The 17,505-nt window shown below is 38.0% G+C and overlaps 1 protein-coding gene across 3 annotated transcripts in view; it reads right to left on the bottom strand.

Moving 5' to 3' along the window:
• Positions 1-17,505, bottom strand: part of sws (patatin like phospholipase domain containing sws) — a 469,178-nt gene that overhangs the window by 233,595 nt on the left and 218,078 nt on the right. For all 3 annotated transcript variants that reach the window (XM_090369181.1, XM_090369180.1, XM_090369179.1), the window contains 2 exons: positions 8,435-8,498; positions 7,070-7,142 (listed from right to left, as the gene is read on the bottom strand). In XM_090369181.1, coding sequence (XP_090225307.1) covers positions 7,070-7,142; positions 8,435-8,498 — 137 coding nt within the window. The remainder of the gene's footprint in view (positions 1-7,069; positions 7,143-8,434; positions 8,499-17,505) is intronic.

Raw genomic sequence — 17,505 nt, forward strand, 5'->3', positions numbered from 1 at the left:
CTGAGCAGTGCAGACGGGCTGCAAGAGTAGCTCATGGAGTATTGTCAATGATATACAGGAATTTTTCCAGCAGGGATAAGGAGGTGATTATTCCATTGTATAAGGCAATGGTCAGGCCACACCTAGAGTACTGTATACAGGTCTGGAGGCCTCATTTCAAGAAGGATGTAGAGCTGCTGGAACGAGTACAGAGAAGGGCAACAAGATTAGTGAATGGAACAAAGGGGTGCTCTTACGAAGAAAGGCTTAAGTTTTGCAAATTACAGTGTCTGGAGACTAGGCACCAGCGAGGTGATCTGATAGAGGTGTATAAAGCCTTGAATGGTTTAAGCATGCTCAATGCTGATGGGATTCTTCCTCTAGCTCAGAAAAATCACCTGAGAGGGCATAAATTCAAATTGAGGAAAGACAGATGTAGGATAGACGTGTGGAAATTTGCCTTTAGCCAGCGGGTGGTTGGTTGGTGGAACAGACTGCCATCCCTTGTGGTGGAGGTTGATAGCCTAAATAAGTTTAAGGCTCAGCTGGACAGGTATTTTGAACGAACAGAGGGGTGAAGTGGAAGTGGGTTTTTTTTTTTTTTTTGGCTGATGCTGCATAAGCTTGCTTTCTTGCATCAAATGCCTCTACTAATGCTAATGCTAATGCTAACATTATAAATTAATACATAAAAACTTGACAGGAGATAAAGAAGGTTATATAACATAAGTCGGAGATAATACTCGATACTGAAATATCACAGCAATGAGATATAAGTATAGGGTTATATTTTTGTATTGAAATTGAAATTTTATTTGAAATTGAATCAAAATCATGACTCAAACCAGAGCAGCAAAGCAAAAGGCTCAAGCTAATGGGAGTGCTGTGGCTCAGGGGAGAACTGAGGGGGAGTTTCCTCTGAATCACAGCCTTTTGAAATGTACTGCTTGTCTGATGTTTGTGGATAAATCAGGAACAGAACATGATATTGCCAAGGGGAATACTTTTTTTTTTTTTGTTAGTTGTTGGCACATTAGCTTCTGTGGCCATAATACACCTCCCAAAATTTTTGCATTTTACTGTCATCCAAGCCCGAGGCAGGATTCAAACTCTCAAAAGGGAGAGATCACAAAGAAATTTCTACCCAATATTGAACAAAACTAACCAACCTCACCCAATTGGTTCTCCCCAGGTCTACAAGTAACGTACCTCTTAACTGGACATGGAACGATTAATGCCGAACTGTCTCTACTTGGGATCCAGGTTGATCCAACTTGCACTTGTGGGGAGCTGGAGAGCTGGCAGCACCTCATGTATGACTGCAGGCTCTATGAAGACCTACGTGGTGTTTTACTCACCAGAATCCACTACTTACCACAGGGACAAGAACATCACCTCCTAGACACGAAGGAGGAGTATCGAGCCTTCTCGGATTATGCACAGGCACTGTTCGCGAGGAGGAGGAGGAGAAACCAAATGGCCACAACCCACTACCATTATAACCAAAGAACATCTGTTCTTCAACTCGCTTGGACTGGAACACCAGAAAAGGCCCACCCCCAAGAATTAGAAAACTCAGGAAACAAACTATACCAAAATAGACTAATGGATGGGACTCATGTCCCATGAAAGACAAATGGAGATGACTACCAAACTTAGACACCCCACCAGCTGGGTCTATGTGACCAAGACACACTCATGAGAACTGGAAGGCTTAGGAAATAAAACCACACTAAGGTAAAGAACTAACATGGACGGGACACAGGTCCCAAGGATGACAACTCGGACATGACACCAGATTGGACACCACCAACAGGGTCATTGTATAGTTTTCCTGCAGATGCTTGTTGGTGATTGCACCGGACTCCCTTGCCTGGTGCCTTTCCACCCCTCCCCCTGCGCCGGTGGTGGGACGGGCTTAGATGATTTTATAATAACTGAGAGAAAGTGGAGGAGAAATTGTTGAAAATAAACATAAGGCACCTGGGGTGGATGGGGTCTATCCAGTTATATTAAAGGAGCTAGAAAAGGAAGTAAGCAAAAGCTTAGCCATAATTATGAGAGCTTCCTTGGACTCAGGGGAGATACCCATGGACTGGAGATTTGGAAATGTGACCCCAATTCACAAAGGATCAAAGGGCGACACAAGTAATTGCAGACCTTTAGTTTAACTTCTGTTCAAGGGAAATTAATGGAGGCACTGGTTAAAGAAGCACTGCAGAATCATCTAGACAAGACTTCAGTTATAGCTCTGACACAGCATGGGTTTGTTAAGGGGAAGTCTTGTCTGACCAATCTGATTGGATACTATGATGCGGTCACAAAGGAATTGGATGCAAAGAATAATTTTGATTGATATCATATATTTGGATCTTAGAAAGGCTTTTGATACTGTTGCCCATGGAACAATGCTGCACAAATTGGAGCAGTGTGGCATTGGAGGCAAATTGCTGCTATGGATAAAGGGATGGTTGAGTGGGAGGAGACAGAGTGGTAATCAATTGACACTGCTCTTCGTGGACTATGTTATTAGTGGAGTCCCCCTAGGTTCAGTGTTGGGTCCATTGTTGTTTTCTGTATTTATTAATGATACTGATGATACAGGCTTAACATCCAAGTTTGCAGACGAAACGAAGGTCAGCATTGTTGTTAAATGATACTAATGACAGTACACTGCTGCAACAGGATCTAGAAAAGTTGAGTAGATGGGCTGAGAGGTGGCAACTGAAGTTTAAAATTTACAAATGTAATGTACTGCATATGGGAAGCAGTAACCCCAGAGTAATGTGTATCAACTGTGTGGTATTACACTGACAGTGGTAGAGAATGAAAAGGACCTGGGGGTAATTGTATAGGCAGATATGAAGTTTTGTGAGCAGTGCAGATGGTCTGCAAGAATAGCTCATGAGTAGCTCATGGTGTTTTGTCAATGATATACAGGAATTTTTCTAGCAGGAATAAGAAGTGATTATCCCTTTGTATAATGCAATGGTCAGGTCACACCTCGAGTACTGTATACAGGTCTGGAAGCCTCATTTTAAGAAGTATGTAGAGCTACTGGAACAAGTACAGAGAAGGGCAACAAGATTAGTGAATGGAACAAAGGGTTGCTCTTACAAAGAAAGGCTTAAGTTTTGCAAATTGCAGTGTCTGGAGACTTGGCACCTGTGAGGTGATCTGATTGAGGTGCATAAAGTATTGAATGGTTTGAGCATGCTCAATGCTGATGGAATTTTTCCTCTTGCTCAGAATAATCGCCTGAGAGGGCATAAATTCAAATTGAGGAAAGACAGTTGTAGGACAGATGTGCGGAAGTTTGCCTTTAGCCAGTGGGTGGTTAATTGCTGGAACGAACTTCCATCTGTCGTAGAAGTTGATAGCTTAAATAGATTCAAGGGCGAACTAGACATATATGGAGTGAGTGGATGGGTGAAATGAGAAGGTTTTTTTTTTTTTTTTTTTGGCTGATGCTATATAAAGCTTGCCTTCTTGCATCATATGCCTTGACTAATGCTAAATTCAAGGAAAAACTAGACAAACTGTTGGAGGGGTGGATAAGTGAAATGGGAAGTGGGTTTTTTTTTGTTGACATTGCTGTCTTGCTTCTTTGCCACTACTAATAATTGCTATGCTATTTCATTGTTTAAGCAATGTGCTATATAACTATGTAATTTTGCCTAGTTTGGGTAATCCTGGAACTTTGAGCAGTTAACATTTCAAAATCTCACCTTTGGCAGTGATGGTAAACTAAGTTAGCAGTATCACTAGAGAAAACAGAAGATAATAGTTCTAGTAAGGGTAGCGTCTTATGGTTTTTAACAAAGTTATTCATAAGTAACAGCACAAATGATTTTGTGTGTTATAATAATTGTCTGTTGCATTTTTCCAAGAAAACTGAATGTGCAAATAGGAATAATTTCTCACAGGAGAATTTTGATAGAGAGAGCCTTCCCAAATTTTATTAAAACTGGACCAACAGAAATTTAGCAATTATTATTTATTTTGTTTGTACCTATTGCATAGGCTATCCATATACTGTACACTGTTAGCTTAAGCGCTGAATATTGCAGTTATTGCTGCTTGGAGGAATAAATAAGCAATGTGGTGGATGCACAGAAACAAAATGTTCTTGGTTTGCACATTAGTCAGACTTTTGCTCTCTCTCTCTCTCTCTCTCTCTCTCTCTCTCTCTCTCTCTCTCTCTCTGTGTTTTTTTCAATAACTATTTTCTAACTATTTGCATGAACAATAACTATTTTCTAACTATTTGCATGAACAATAACTATTTTCTAACATGTGTTAATGTACACAGTGCATTAAATGAATACGTTCACAGTCATCAAAATTTGAAAACCATTCTATATGTTAGAATTTTCAGAACACTGAAATTTCATAAATAATCATTCAAAAGTAAAAACCTAGAACTCAATTAAAAGCAAACTTACTTTTGGACTGAGCACTGTAATTCAGAAAAAATATCAAAATTTTATCACAAATTTATTCTATGTACAGAAACTAATCTCAACAAAAGTAATAAACAAATAAATGTGTGTACGAAACTATAAACAAAAATAAATTGTTAATGCTAATAGCCCAGAATCTAATCAGTGTGCGGACAGAATTGAACAGTTTGATCCTTGTGCCTCTACTTTTACACCACTGACCACTTCAGAATTCCCACCTGTATGCATTACAACACAGCACTTGCCTTACCATTGAACACTTATATACAGAGGCAGCAAATGTTAATGCTACACACTACATACATTAACTAACTTGTACAGGGTTGTTAAATTTAGAGTCTGGAGTGAGTTCTAAGACTCGTACTAAAGAGAAATTTGAACAAAAGGTACAATAAAGAATGCGCTCTTCATTTATGGGGGAAAAAAAAATTAGTTACAAAATTTATCACTGTATGGCACATAAATATCTTAGTTACAATTATGCAAATAATGTAAAGTGATTTGCATAATCGTAAGTTATTGCCACAGCGCCACTACTCAGCTCTACTGTACTGTATAAAAGCAAAGCAATCTTTCAAAATCATACATTAGATGTTTGCCTGCACTACAGCAGCAATGCCAACAACATTGCAGGAAAAGGCACTATTAATGAAGCTGTACTATCAGAACAGCAACAATGCAGTTGTGGCTATCAGAGAATTCCGGTGTCAGAAGCGCATAAGGCATAGACCTATAACTGTTTGTGCTGTCCGCAAAATGACTGCGAAATTTTAAGTGACAGGGCATCTTGGTGTTCAACCAGGTAGAGGTCGAAAACGAGTGGACTCCTCTGATGTTGAAGATGTAGCTATAGCTGTCATCGATTTATCAAGTCAATCTCCACGTGGTAGCGCAAGTGTGCCAGCTGTTTCTCGTGAAGTGAACATGCCATATTCCACTTAAGCCTAGTAATGCGTCAGGTGTTGTGGTACTATCCTTACAGGATGCATATGCTACAGCAGCTAAAGCATGGTGATGCAAATATTCGTTTCACATATGCACTTCAGTTCCTGGCACGAATGACATGGATATCACTTGGCCACTGAACATCCTTTGAAGTGATGAAGCCCACTTCTGCTTAAATGGACAAGTGAATACGCACAACTGTCGCATTTGGGCAACAGAATACCCTTGGGTTATCCAAGAGGTCCCTTTGCATTCTCCAAAAGTGAGTGTGGTGTGGATTCATGGCCACATTCATGATTAGGCAATATTTTTTTTGAACAGGCAACACCGACTGGACAGTGATATTATGAAATGTTGGCAAATTTTGCAATACCAGAGCTGCAACAACGTGTGTGTCTTCAGGATACCATATTCATGCAAGATGGTGGCACCACCCCACATCCACTGTTGTGTCCAAAGATTGCTAAGGCAACACGTTACAGACGAACGGGACATCAGCCATTGTTTCCAGACATCTTGGCCACCCTGACCATCGGACCTCACCCCATGTGACATCTGGTTGTGGGCTTTTTTGAAGAACCAAGTGTATTGGGAAGGATGTCAAACTCTGGCAGATCTGAAGGACAGCATTAGATGTCACGTGCTGGCTATTCCAGTTGACACGTTACATTCTGCTGTAGAAAATGCTGTTGACCAAAATGGAGGACACATTGAAAAATTGTAGCACTGTTCAAGTTTGTTATTTGGTTTTTAGGAGCATTAGCTAAGGCCATATTTCTCTGGGAATATGCGGTGGTCATTCCCTGACCTTCCCGCATCCTCCATATTTGGTGGTGACGGGCTCAAATCCCGGTCTAATCAAGCAGTGTGCTATGCACTGCTGCTCCTTCCCACCTGGCTATGGAGGCGCCACTGTTCAAGTGATTTGTATTGCCATAGTGCCATATAGTGGCAAATTTTGTAACAAATTTTTTTTCCCAATAAATGGCGAGCCCATTCTTTTTTATCCAAATTTCTCTTCAGCACGAGCCTTAGAATTCATTCCAGAGCCCTCTACATAGGGATACTTTAATTTTAACAACACTGTACTATCTGGTTGGATTGTATAGGGACATCCACTGAAACTATGGTGGATAGCAGTCAATGACTGAATTATAGTCCTTTTCTGGATTCATTAGTGCTGATGTCCCCCCCTTGTGAATTTCCAGTTCTCTCTATTAATTATTCAATCAGTGGTGCTCCTTATTTGGTGGGTGTGGTCATGCATCTCCTTGGGCCTTGTGTGTGTGTGCGCGAGCGTGCGCACGCACGCACTGCTGGAGGCGAGTGTCGTTTTATCTTCATTATCTTATTTTAATTGATTTCATTTATTTTTAGGTTGGGCTGGAGGAGTATAACACTTTACCAAGTTTAATCTTAAAAGACAGCAAGAATGTGCTGTATATGTAATGTGCTTCAGTGTTCATAAATCTGTAAGATTACAGTTATCAGAAAAGGGAAAATGGGAAAGGTGTGGAGGTAAACATGGTGACAAGAATAATTTTCTTGGCATAGTCACACAAAAAATTACTTTCCTTATACAACAAACTGCAGTTTAAAAATTCTGACAAAAGTTTGACATAAAAATCAAATGTTGATTTATGTAATTATTATTAAGGTATATATTTTCTTTATTGACCTACTTGCCAAACTAACTCCTTTTTGTAATGAACCCAAGATACGATGTCCAAGAAGATGAATAAACCGTGTAACTACCTAAAAGTAACAAACAAATAAGCTTGAAATGACAAAAATTATATTTGCTAGCATGAAGAATATATAAAAAAAACACCATAAAACCTGAAAAAGAAGATTTAATATCTAATAATCAAATTAGTCAAGAATGGAATAATACAAAAAAAAAAAAAAAAAAAAAAACAATTTCATCCACTTTCAGGAACTTCAGTGATGATATAGTGGGTTTAATGCTCATCACTAACTTAGAAAGGTCTACATAACCCATTGATAGCTGTAAGAATATCTTAAATACACTTTCACTTAAAATTACAGATGGCAATCTTAGGTAATAAAGATCCCTTCCCTTGAACTATTCTGGGTTTTTCACTGTGGGATGAGTATATATTTTCTTTCTCTGGGCAGCCAATTGGTATTTTATTTTTTCCTCTCTCAGTTCCAATACAGATGCTAACCAATTTTTTGACCAGCAGCTTGCCTCTCACTGACTTCTATTATGCCACTTGAATGTTTGTTCATTATTTTTTTTTCCCTTCTAAGATAAATATTTAAACTCATTTTAGTAACAAAAATTAGTATCAGAGGCCACCTAAATATAATATTTAAAATTTTTTTTTTAATGTCGTCTCAGTTATACAAAGAGCAAACACTAGGTGCTATGAGAGGCATATCTTGGAGAAATGTACTGATTTCAAGGAACCTTTAATAAACTACATTCACGCAATTTTTCAGTGCTGAATGAATATGTGAAAATGACAAGTTTAGAATAAAGCTGTGTGAAAAAAAGCTTTCCATTACAACTTAAACAAAAAAGCAGATAAATGTGTTTACTGCTTTAACTAATTAAACAGCATTGACTAATTTCATATTTTGTACTGTGTTTATATTACTTGCCAGCATCAATCTAATCAAACGTCATAGCTGAATGAATCTGTCTTCAACAGGATCAATTATGGAATATAAATGTAGGACTACTGATAGAAATTATTATGTAGGCAGCATAATAGCTGTATGTCAAGAAGTGTTTTGTCACTTGTTATCTATGCCATAGTATGTCAAAGCCCTCATTTAGATCCTTGGAAGGCCTGTCGCATTATATAACGTTAAGAAAAAAAATCACAGCTTTCATTTTTCCATTCTATTTATACAGCGTTGAGTTCACTGGTTATCTAACACTGGATAAGCATATACTCATAACTGCATGCATGTACGAGATTGTCCTATCCCTGAAAATAAATCATACAGTCCAAAGGCTTTGTTATCAAACTTTAACACAGATATTAAAAACAAACAATTGATACCTGTATTCTTACCTCTGGATATTTAATTTTAATAGCATTCAGAAGACCATCTGGGAGTTTAGCTAATTCTGAATCCCTACATATTGGAAAAAATAAACATGATGAGTAAACAAAATGCAAGCAAAAAAAACTATATTAAATTAATATAAATTAAGGAAGCCTACTCGAGGAACTTATATGCAGATACAGCCACGTGCACTCAGTGATCATTGAATTATGACCATCCCATCAGTAATGGTTATGCCACATAGCTCGCACTATAAAAATCAAACTTTGTGTGCTAGATTAGTGTTAATTTGCTTCTGGTCATGAAAGTCAATGTGATAAAGTAGCAGTTTATGGGATGTTGTAAAGATAGCATGGAGTTTTAAAAAGGGCATGATTCTGACATGAGCTGTCATGTCATGGTTAAACTACCTCCCACCAATAGACCTGTAAAGGATTATGTAAAGTGGATGTTTGTGTTGAGCAAAGGGTGCAGTGCATTGTACAGCTCAATGACAGATCACTATGTGAGTTGACTGGATATTATTATTATTAGCAGCTATATGGTGCAAGGAAGCCTGAGGCTTATGCTGCACCAGCCAAAAAAAATTCTCGAGTTACCCTGAGAGAGAGAGAGAGAGAGAGAGAGAGAGAGAGAGAGAGAGAGAGAGAGAGAGAGAGAGAAGTAGAAGGGAATCACCAAGAAAGAGAAGAATGATGATATCCAGCTCAGGACCCTGGGTGAGCCAAGCCCATACTCACCAGATGTGAGCCCCTGGGGATAATTGGAGGAATGGAATGAGTATGATGGTCAGACAAGTCCAAATACCTAGTGAAACATGCTGATGGACACCACACATGGTGTCCATCAGCAACAAGAGTCCATGGACCCACTGTGCATGCAAAAGTCCCACTGTCCAGGCAGGTAGTGGTGGTTGCTTAATGTGGTGCACGTTTTGCTGGCAAGAACTAGAACCCCCTGGTGTGTATGGATGAACATTTTCCTGGTGAGTTCTACTGGGAGCTCTTATGAGACCCTGCCATGCTGCACTTTTATCTGGACAGAAATTGGATCTTTCAAGATGATAATGTGCCATGTCATCGGGTCCACACTGTGCACAAATGGTTTGAGAAAACACAAGATATCGCTCATCTTGACTGGCCTCCAACTTTGCCTGACCTCAATCCAATTGAACACTTCTGGAACAGGAAGTGAGGCATACAGACATGCATCATCTATTCCAACACTGGAAAGCCTTGCAGACAGCATGGCTATAGATCCCTTCAGACATCTAGTGGAGTCTATGCCTAGGCAAACAGCAGCCTTTATCCATGTGAAAAGTGGCCCAACACAGTATTGGGTAGGTGGTCATAATTCAGTGATCACTCAGTGTATATATTACACATCAGAATGATATATTAATATTATATTTAAAAAGGAAAATACTATATACTAGAGATCAAGAAGATGAAGCCAAAGAAAATGAACAAAGGAATGACTTCTGCAAATCCTGCATAACACAGTTGGAAAAGGCCAAAACAAATAATATAACAGTGTAACAGGATTGCACATAAAACTGGATGGGATGGGGAGTAAATGTGAAAGCTATGTACCTATTCGGCCCCACAGTGGTGAACAAGGATATAGGTGGACATAATTCTAATTTATTTATAGAATGTAAATAAATTAGAATTATGGTATATCTTTGACAGAGAAGCTTTGAATGCACATATACCTTTAAGTAAGTACAGCACAAAGACGATTCCAAAATGAGTGAATAACAACCTTGCTGGTTTAATATTGCAGAAAAACATGGCATGGAAAGGTTAGAGAGTGATAAAAAGTACAGAAGTTTATAACAGTTATATTGATCTCTAACAGTACCACAGAAAAGGTTAAGCTGACAAAGGCAGATTATGAGATATTGATGGATAAGAGAGCAAAGAGTAGGGACAAGAAATTTTTCCTGTATGTGAATGTACAGAAGAGAAGAACAAATCAGATTGGACCATTGTGCAATGGGAGATGGGATAGTCTTAGATAACCTAACTGATATTGCAGATGAATTGAACAGATACCTCACATCAATATTTACAGAAGAATGACCCTTCCTGGAGCAAACAAAGAAAGCTGTGCAAAAAAAACCTGGAAAGCATGAAATTAGATTATTTATTAGAAACTTTGAAACCTAAAGGCAAGTAAAGTTCCTGAGGTTGAAGTCTTCTACAGTCAGTCCTCGTATAACATGATATTTGTGTTCCTAGAAATCCTCGTGCAATGCAAAATTGTGCAATATAAATAACAGGCCTTATAAGAAAAATAGGGTTAGGTGCTGACCACCCAACATTGAACACACGTTTATAGTCAAAATACTACCAAACACAATAAATAATCGTAATAAAATAAAGTATTTTATTAATATTTAATAAATTATTTTATTAAGATTATTACTTAATAAAAAATTTCTAATGCTTTTGCTTCTATCATAAGCAAACTTGTTCTTTGATCTTCTATCCAAACAGACGTTCCATCTCTTCCAATTCTGTGTCTTGATCTAATGGATTTTGTTACACTTTGAGTTGTTCCTGCTATGAAAGTTGCTTTTATTTTTCTGCATTCTTTCTAATTGTTCTCAGCATTGCCTCATTTAGGCCTGTAGCATGCGCAATATCACATGTTCTTTCAATTCACTCAAAGCGTTTCACAATTACGTATTTTTCCTCTATTGAAAGAGGCGAACTGGCCATAAGCCTTATGGGGGAAACCCTAGTGGGCTGGAAGCCGATGGAGGCCAGTGTGATTTTGGCCATAAACACTAGTATGAGGCTGCTTCAAGTTTTCCCTGATAAGAATTTGACCCAGTCTGCCTCTGTCTATTGCTTTTCTTTTTCTCTCTGAATCTGTAGTATCTTCAGGATGCTTCCTTTTCACACTTTTTTCAAATATTTTACTCATTTTTAGGGAATAAAGCACAATTACAGTATAAAAAGGACAAAAATGAGGAGGCACACTAGGTACACATAAACAAAGTGTGTGTGTGTGTGATGGAGGTTTAATGGCGCATAAGCTACCGGGGCTATAGTGCGCCACATAAACAAAGCTGTGCATATGTAGCAACTGAATAAACAACACCGTTAGGCAGAAATCACTATCACCTCACACTAGCTGACATTTTACTAAAGTGCATTTCTGGGGGGGGGGGGTCACTAACAAAAAAACAATTTCCAGTTGCATTCCTGCTAGTGGAATATGTTATAAATGGATAGTAAACTCCGTCTAATTGCATTTGCGATAATACTGATAGCTGGATTTGAGGCTTTTTACGTTATGATGGTGAAATGTGTTTCCCCTTCACTGAAATTTTCAATCACGTAAGAAACAAATACATTTTCAGAATCTTCTCTTCATTCCTATTGTGTTGTGTTCGGTTGGGGTAATTCCCGCATTCGACTGCCATTTCTTGTAAACACAAAGGCAAATCATGCATAAGCAAATTTGGTTTGTGTTATATACAACATTGTTCCCCTATTTATAAATTGTATATGATCAAATTCATGTAGTGTAAACATGTGCTATAAGAGACTGACTGTACCTTGTAATTTTGAGAGAATTAACAGCAAAGTGTACTGAGCCATTAAAGTTAATTTTAAGGGTGTTAGTGGATTCAGGAGAGATTTCCTTGGATCAGAGAAGTGCCAATGTATCATCAGTGCTTAAAGGCCATTCTAGGGGTGAGTAATAGGTAACTACAGACTGGTCAATATGACTTCAGTGTAGGCAAAATCATAGAGATGTTAACTTTTATACTCAAATTAAGTTAAAGACTACATGTGTCATGGTTCCCAAAAGAAGATAAATTTTAAAAGAAATCCAATTGTGTCAATTCCCTTTTTAAACCTTTGTCCCCCACCCACTCCTTTATCACTGTAATCAGGATCCAGCTTTCTCAATTTCATTCTATTATGCCACACCGTTGACTTCATAAATGTGCTGGTTTCCAAAAAATTATTGAATCAAAACTTTTTTCATATAAATATTTTCCTGTAAGTTTACTTTCTTTGACAAGCAGTATATAATGATTTAATTGAATTATCAGTTCCTAGACTAATCATATAATCCTCAAATTGGATTAAATGCCTGCTTCATCTAACAGGTTCCACTTCAGTAAGCAACCATTTACTTTAAAAAGGGGATGAAAGTAACGTCTTTAACTTTATCTTTTTAAGAGATCAAACTTTGAAAAATCATTTGTTTGTTGTAAGCCACATTTAACAAACAAGTTTAGGCACTATTGAAATATTTGATCCTATTACTATTAAAAGCTTTGATCCTCTTGCTTATTGGTTATAAGTCACTCAGACTAATCCTCTGTTTTCTTTCAACAACTGTTTCTCATTATTGAAAGAAAAATTATAATTCCTCAGCGCAGTTTTTTAATTTCAGAATACACATACAAGTACAGTTAATATATAAATATAAAGAGCTTTCGGCTGAGTGGACAGCCTTCTTCAGTTAGAAAATATATTAAAATGGCAGTTGGAATGCAGATGTGCACTGCCAAGATGGTGCGTGAGGCGCGTGGCTAATTGTTTGAGGTTGAAGTTTGTGGCTGTGACGGATGGTGGTGACGTGGCCAGCGTTTGTCCATGGACAGAATTTTTTTTCTTTCAATAACATGAATCCAGAGCGCATAGGCCTCTTTCACCACAACTGTTTCTCAGCTAATAAAAACAATTACATGCTTTAAAATTTAGCATTGTTATATTAAACTCTTTTCTGTTATTTTTTTATTTTCTCTCTTCTTCTTGACTGTTGCGCCACACAACACAGTGTCATAGTATGCATTCATTACTGTTAAGCTTGCATGTGTGTAACGGGCAACAATGTGTTTTTCAATGAGACACTGGAAGTTTGCCTGATGAAATCAAACAGGCAACATATTTTTAATTAACAATGAACCAGTACATCCAGACGTACAATTATGCATAAGAACTCTAATTTGATGTTATCATCTGTACATCCAGATGATAACATCAAATTAGAGTTCTTATGCTCCCATATCAATTTATGTTATCTTGACAACATGCATCTAAGTAAAAAACAAAGGTGATATATAAAGAACTATATAGTTTAACTAAAAGTAAAATCCTAAGAGATTAAATCTTAATACACAAATTGTCCCCTGAAAATTAAAAACTTTTACAAAAAATTTAAATAAGTTTATTAAAATTATATCAAAATTCTCCACATTCACAGAGTTTACAAATCTTCTGTCTTCTTCATGTGTGATCATGTAAGGCATACAAAGGCAGAGGTAGATTCCATGGTTGATTGGACTTGCTCTCAAGAACAAACTAATATGAGCATCATGAACAGAAAATTTTTTTCTCGGTCACAGGAATACTAACATCAGAATCTTCTGTTTGGTTACAAGAAGGGACTAATTTCTTCTGAGATGAATCCTCAGAAACATAAGACGAATGAATTTCTTCACTCTGAACTTTCTCTGATAGTGTTGAAATTTCCATCTTTCTATCTAGAATATGAAGACAGTTAAGGATGCTGTTTTAATTTATTTGAATTTGTCAAGTTATTTTTGATGTTCGCACTTATATGAAGCTGTTGCACAATTCTAAGTGGGAAGTGCTCAGGAAATGAATAGAAGGTACTAGGTTTTTTTTTTATACTTAGAGATACTATTCAAAGCTCAGACCTAAATGGAAGTCAGATGAACTCATGAGGCTAGTGACAGAGAATAAAAATGCATGGATGCATATAGAAACCAACAGTAAATATAAATTAGCCACAAAGGATGTTAAGAAGCTAAGGAAAATTACAAAAAGTCTCTGGCAAATAATGCAAAAAAAAGTAACAAACGCTTCATTGATTATATTAACATTAGAAGAAATGGAATGAATCACATTGTACTACTAAACAGGAATAGTATAACTGCTGATGATGTTGTTCAAGTTGGAGACAAACAGAATAGATATTCTGCATCTACTCAAATTTTTTAGAGGTGTGAATACAGAAGTATATCAAATTCTAACAGGATCTAAATGACTGTGTTAACTGAGAGGAAACTGGAAGAGGAACTGTTGAAGGTAAAAGTAAATAAAGTGCTTAGAGCAGATGGCAGCTATTAAATTATGTTAAGAAAGGCAGCAAAAGAGGTAAGAAAACCTCTAGCCATGATTATAACCACATCATTGGATTCAGGGGGAGGTCCCCATAGATTGGAGGCATGCCCTAATATCCCCTAATTCAACAAAGGGGATCAAAGGGTGAAGTGAGTAATTTGACTTCTTGACTTTTCTACTCTATTATTAATAATAGTGTAGCAGGTTAAAGAAGACTTTTATACTTACTAAGAGATGCTGTTCAAGACTTACACCTAAATGGATATGAGATGAACAGAATAGACTTGTGGCAAAAAGATTTTCAGAATGCATATAAATTATCAAATTAGCATTAGCAGAGGCATTTGATGCAAGAAAAAAGGTTAGGCAGCATCAGCCAAAAATAAAAATAAATAAAAATAAATAAATAACCACTTCCACTTCACCCCTCTGTTCATTCAAAATACCTGTCCAGCTGAGCCTTAAACTTATTTAGGCTATCAACTTCCACGACAAGGGATGGAAGTCTATTCCACCAACTAACCACCCGCTGGCTAAAGGCAAATTTCCTCACGTCTATCCTACATCTGTCTTTTCTCAATTTGAATTTATGCCCTCTCAGGTGATTATTCTGAGCAAGAGGAAGAATCCCATCAGCATTGAGCATGCTCAAACCATTCAAGGCTTTATACACCTCTATCAGATCACCTCGCCGGTGCCTACTCTCCAGACACTGTAATTTGCAAAACTTAAGCCGTTCTTCGTAAGAGCACCCCTTTGTTCCATTCACTAATCTTGTTGCCCTTCTCTGTACTCGTTCCAGCATCTCTACATCCTTCTTGAAATGAGGCCTCCAGACCTGTATACAGTACTCTAGGTGTGGTCTGACCATTGCCTTATACAAGGGGATAATCACCTCCTTATCCCTGCTAGAAAAATTCCTATATATCATTGACAAGACACCATGAGCTACTCTTGCAGCCCATCTGCACAGCTCAGAAAACTTCATATCTGCCTGCACAACCACCCCCAGGTCCCTTTCATTCTCTACCACTGTCAGTGTAGTACCACAGAGTTGATACGTTGCTCTGGGGTTGCTGTTTCCCATATGTAGTACTTTACATTTGTCAATGTTAAACTTCATTTGCCACCTTTCAGCCCATCTGCTCAACCTTTCCAGATCCTGTTGCAGTAGCATAATGTCAGTAGTGTCCTTGACAACCCTGCCAACCTTCGTATAGTCTGCAAACTAGGACATTAAGCTTGATATACCATCATCAATATCATTTATAAATACAGAAAACAATAATGGACACAATACTGAACACTGAGGGACTCCACTAATAACATTAGACCACGATGAGCAGTGTCCATTGATTACCACTCTGTCTTCTTCCCCTCAACCACCCCTTTATCCATAGCCGCAATTTGCCTCCAATGCCACCCTACTCCAATTTGTGCAGCAGTCTTCCATGTGTAACAGTATCAAAAGCCTTTCTAAGATCCAAGTATATAATATCAAAGTTATTCCCCGCATCCAGTTCTTTTGTGACTGCATCATAGTATCCAATCAAATTGGTCAGGCAAGACTTCCCCTTAACAAAACCATGCTGTGTCTGAGCTATAGCTGAAGTCTTGTCTAGATGATCCTGCAGTGCTTCTTTAACCAGTGCCTCCATTAATTTTCCAGGAACAGAAGTTAAACTAACAGGTCTATAATTACTTGTGTTGCCCTTTGATCCTCCTTTGTGAATTGGGGTCACATTTGCACATCTCCAGTCCATGGGTACTTCCCCTGAGTCCAAGGAAGCTCTCATAATTATGGCTAAGGGTTTGCTGCTTACTTCCTTTGCTGCCTCCTTTAATACAACTGGATAGATCCCATCCACCCCAGGTGCCTTTCTTGTATTTATCTTCAACAATTTCTCCTCCAATTTACTCTCAGTTATTAGAAGATTCTCTAGCTTACTGCCAGAGTTGAATACACCTCTGGCATTCCCCTCACTGAATAACTCCTCATGTGTGAATGTCGATGCAAAATATTTATTCAGTTTGTTAGCTACCTGAGCAGGATCATCAACAGTTAAACCATCGATATCAAGGGGACCAATCTGATTCATCCCTTTCCTTCTAGAGTTTACATAAGTAAAGAACTCTTTGCATCCCTTGCCAAAGATTTCTCGTAATCTGCCTTCGCCTGCCTAACCTCCTTTGTAACTTGGTTACAGATTAACTTTTATCTATCATAGGCTTCTGTGTCGTGTGTTAATTTGTATGTATCCCATGCATTTTTCTTCTCTGCCATATGTCTCATTAGTTCATCTGACATCCATTTAGGCCTAAACCTTGAACAATATTTCTTAGTTGGTATGTAAAGCCTAGTAGCTTCCAAGATAAGTTCTTTGAATGCTTTCCATTTTGAATTTGCTGTTGGTAACATCATCAGTTGGTCCCACTGTATAGAATTTAAATACTGTCTCAGTCCATCGTAGTTGCCTTTACGAAAGCAATAACCCTTCCCTTTACCTCTAATGGTAGTTACCTCTTTGAGTAAATCCCACTTCAGCACACTGTGATCACTGCCATCTAGTGGTTCATTTACCTGCAGATTCTTACTGCATGAAGGATCACTACTGATAATAAAATCAAGAGTATTACTCCCTCTAGTTGCCTCCCGAACATGCTGATGTAGAAAACAATCATCCAATAAATCCACAAAAGCCTTGTTAGTGTGCGAGTGACCAGGCCCCAAATTCCAGTCAATATCTGGGAAATTAAAATCCCCCATTATAAGACTCTCTGATTTACTGGCCCAATCTATTTCCCTGTACAGTTTATTATACTCATCAAAGTCATTAGGCCTATAGCACACTCCTACTCTCAATTTTGATCTCCCAATGCTTACGTCACACCAAACTGACTCGACACTGCACTGTCCAGCAATGTCGACTGGCTTCACTTCCTTGGATTTTATGTAT

This window comes from Mastigoproctus giganteus, chromosome 3, assembly GCF_048544385.1.
Source record: "Mastigoproctus giganteus isolate SK-2022 chromosome 3, ASM4854438v1, whole genome shotgun sequence".
Lineage (NCBI taxonomy): Eukaryota > Metazoa > Arthropoda > Arachnida > Uropygi > Thelyphonidae > Mastigoproctus > Mastigoproctus giganteus.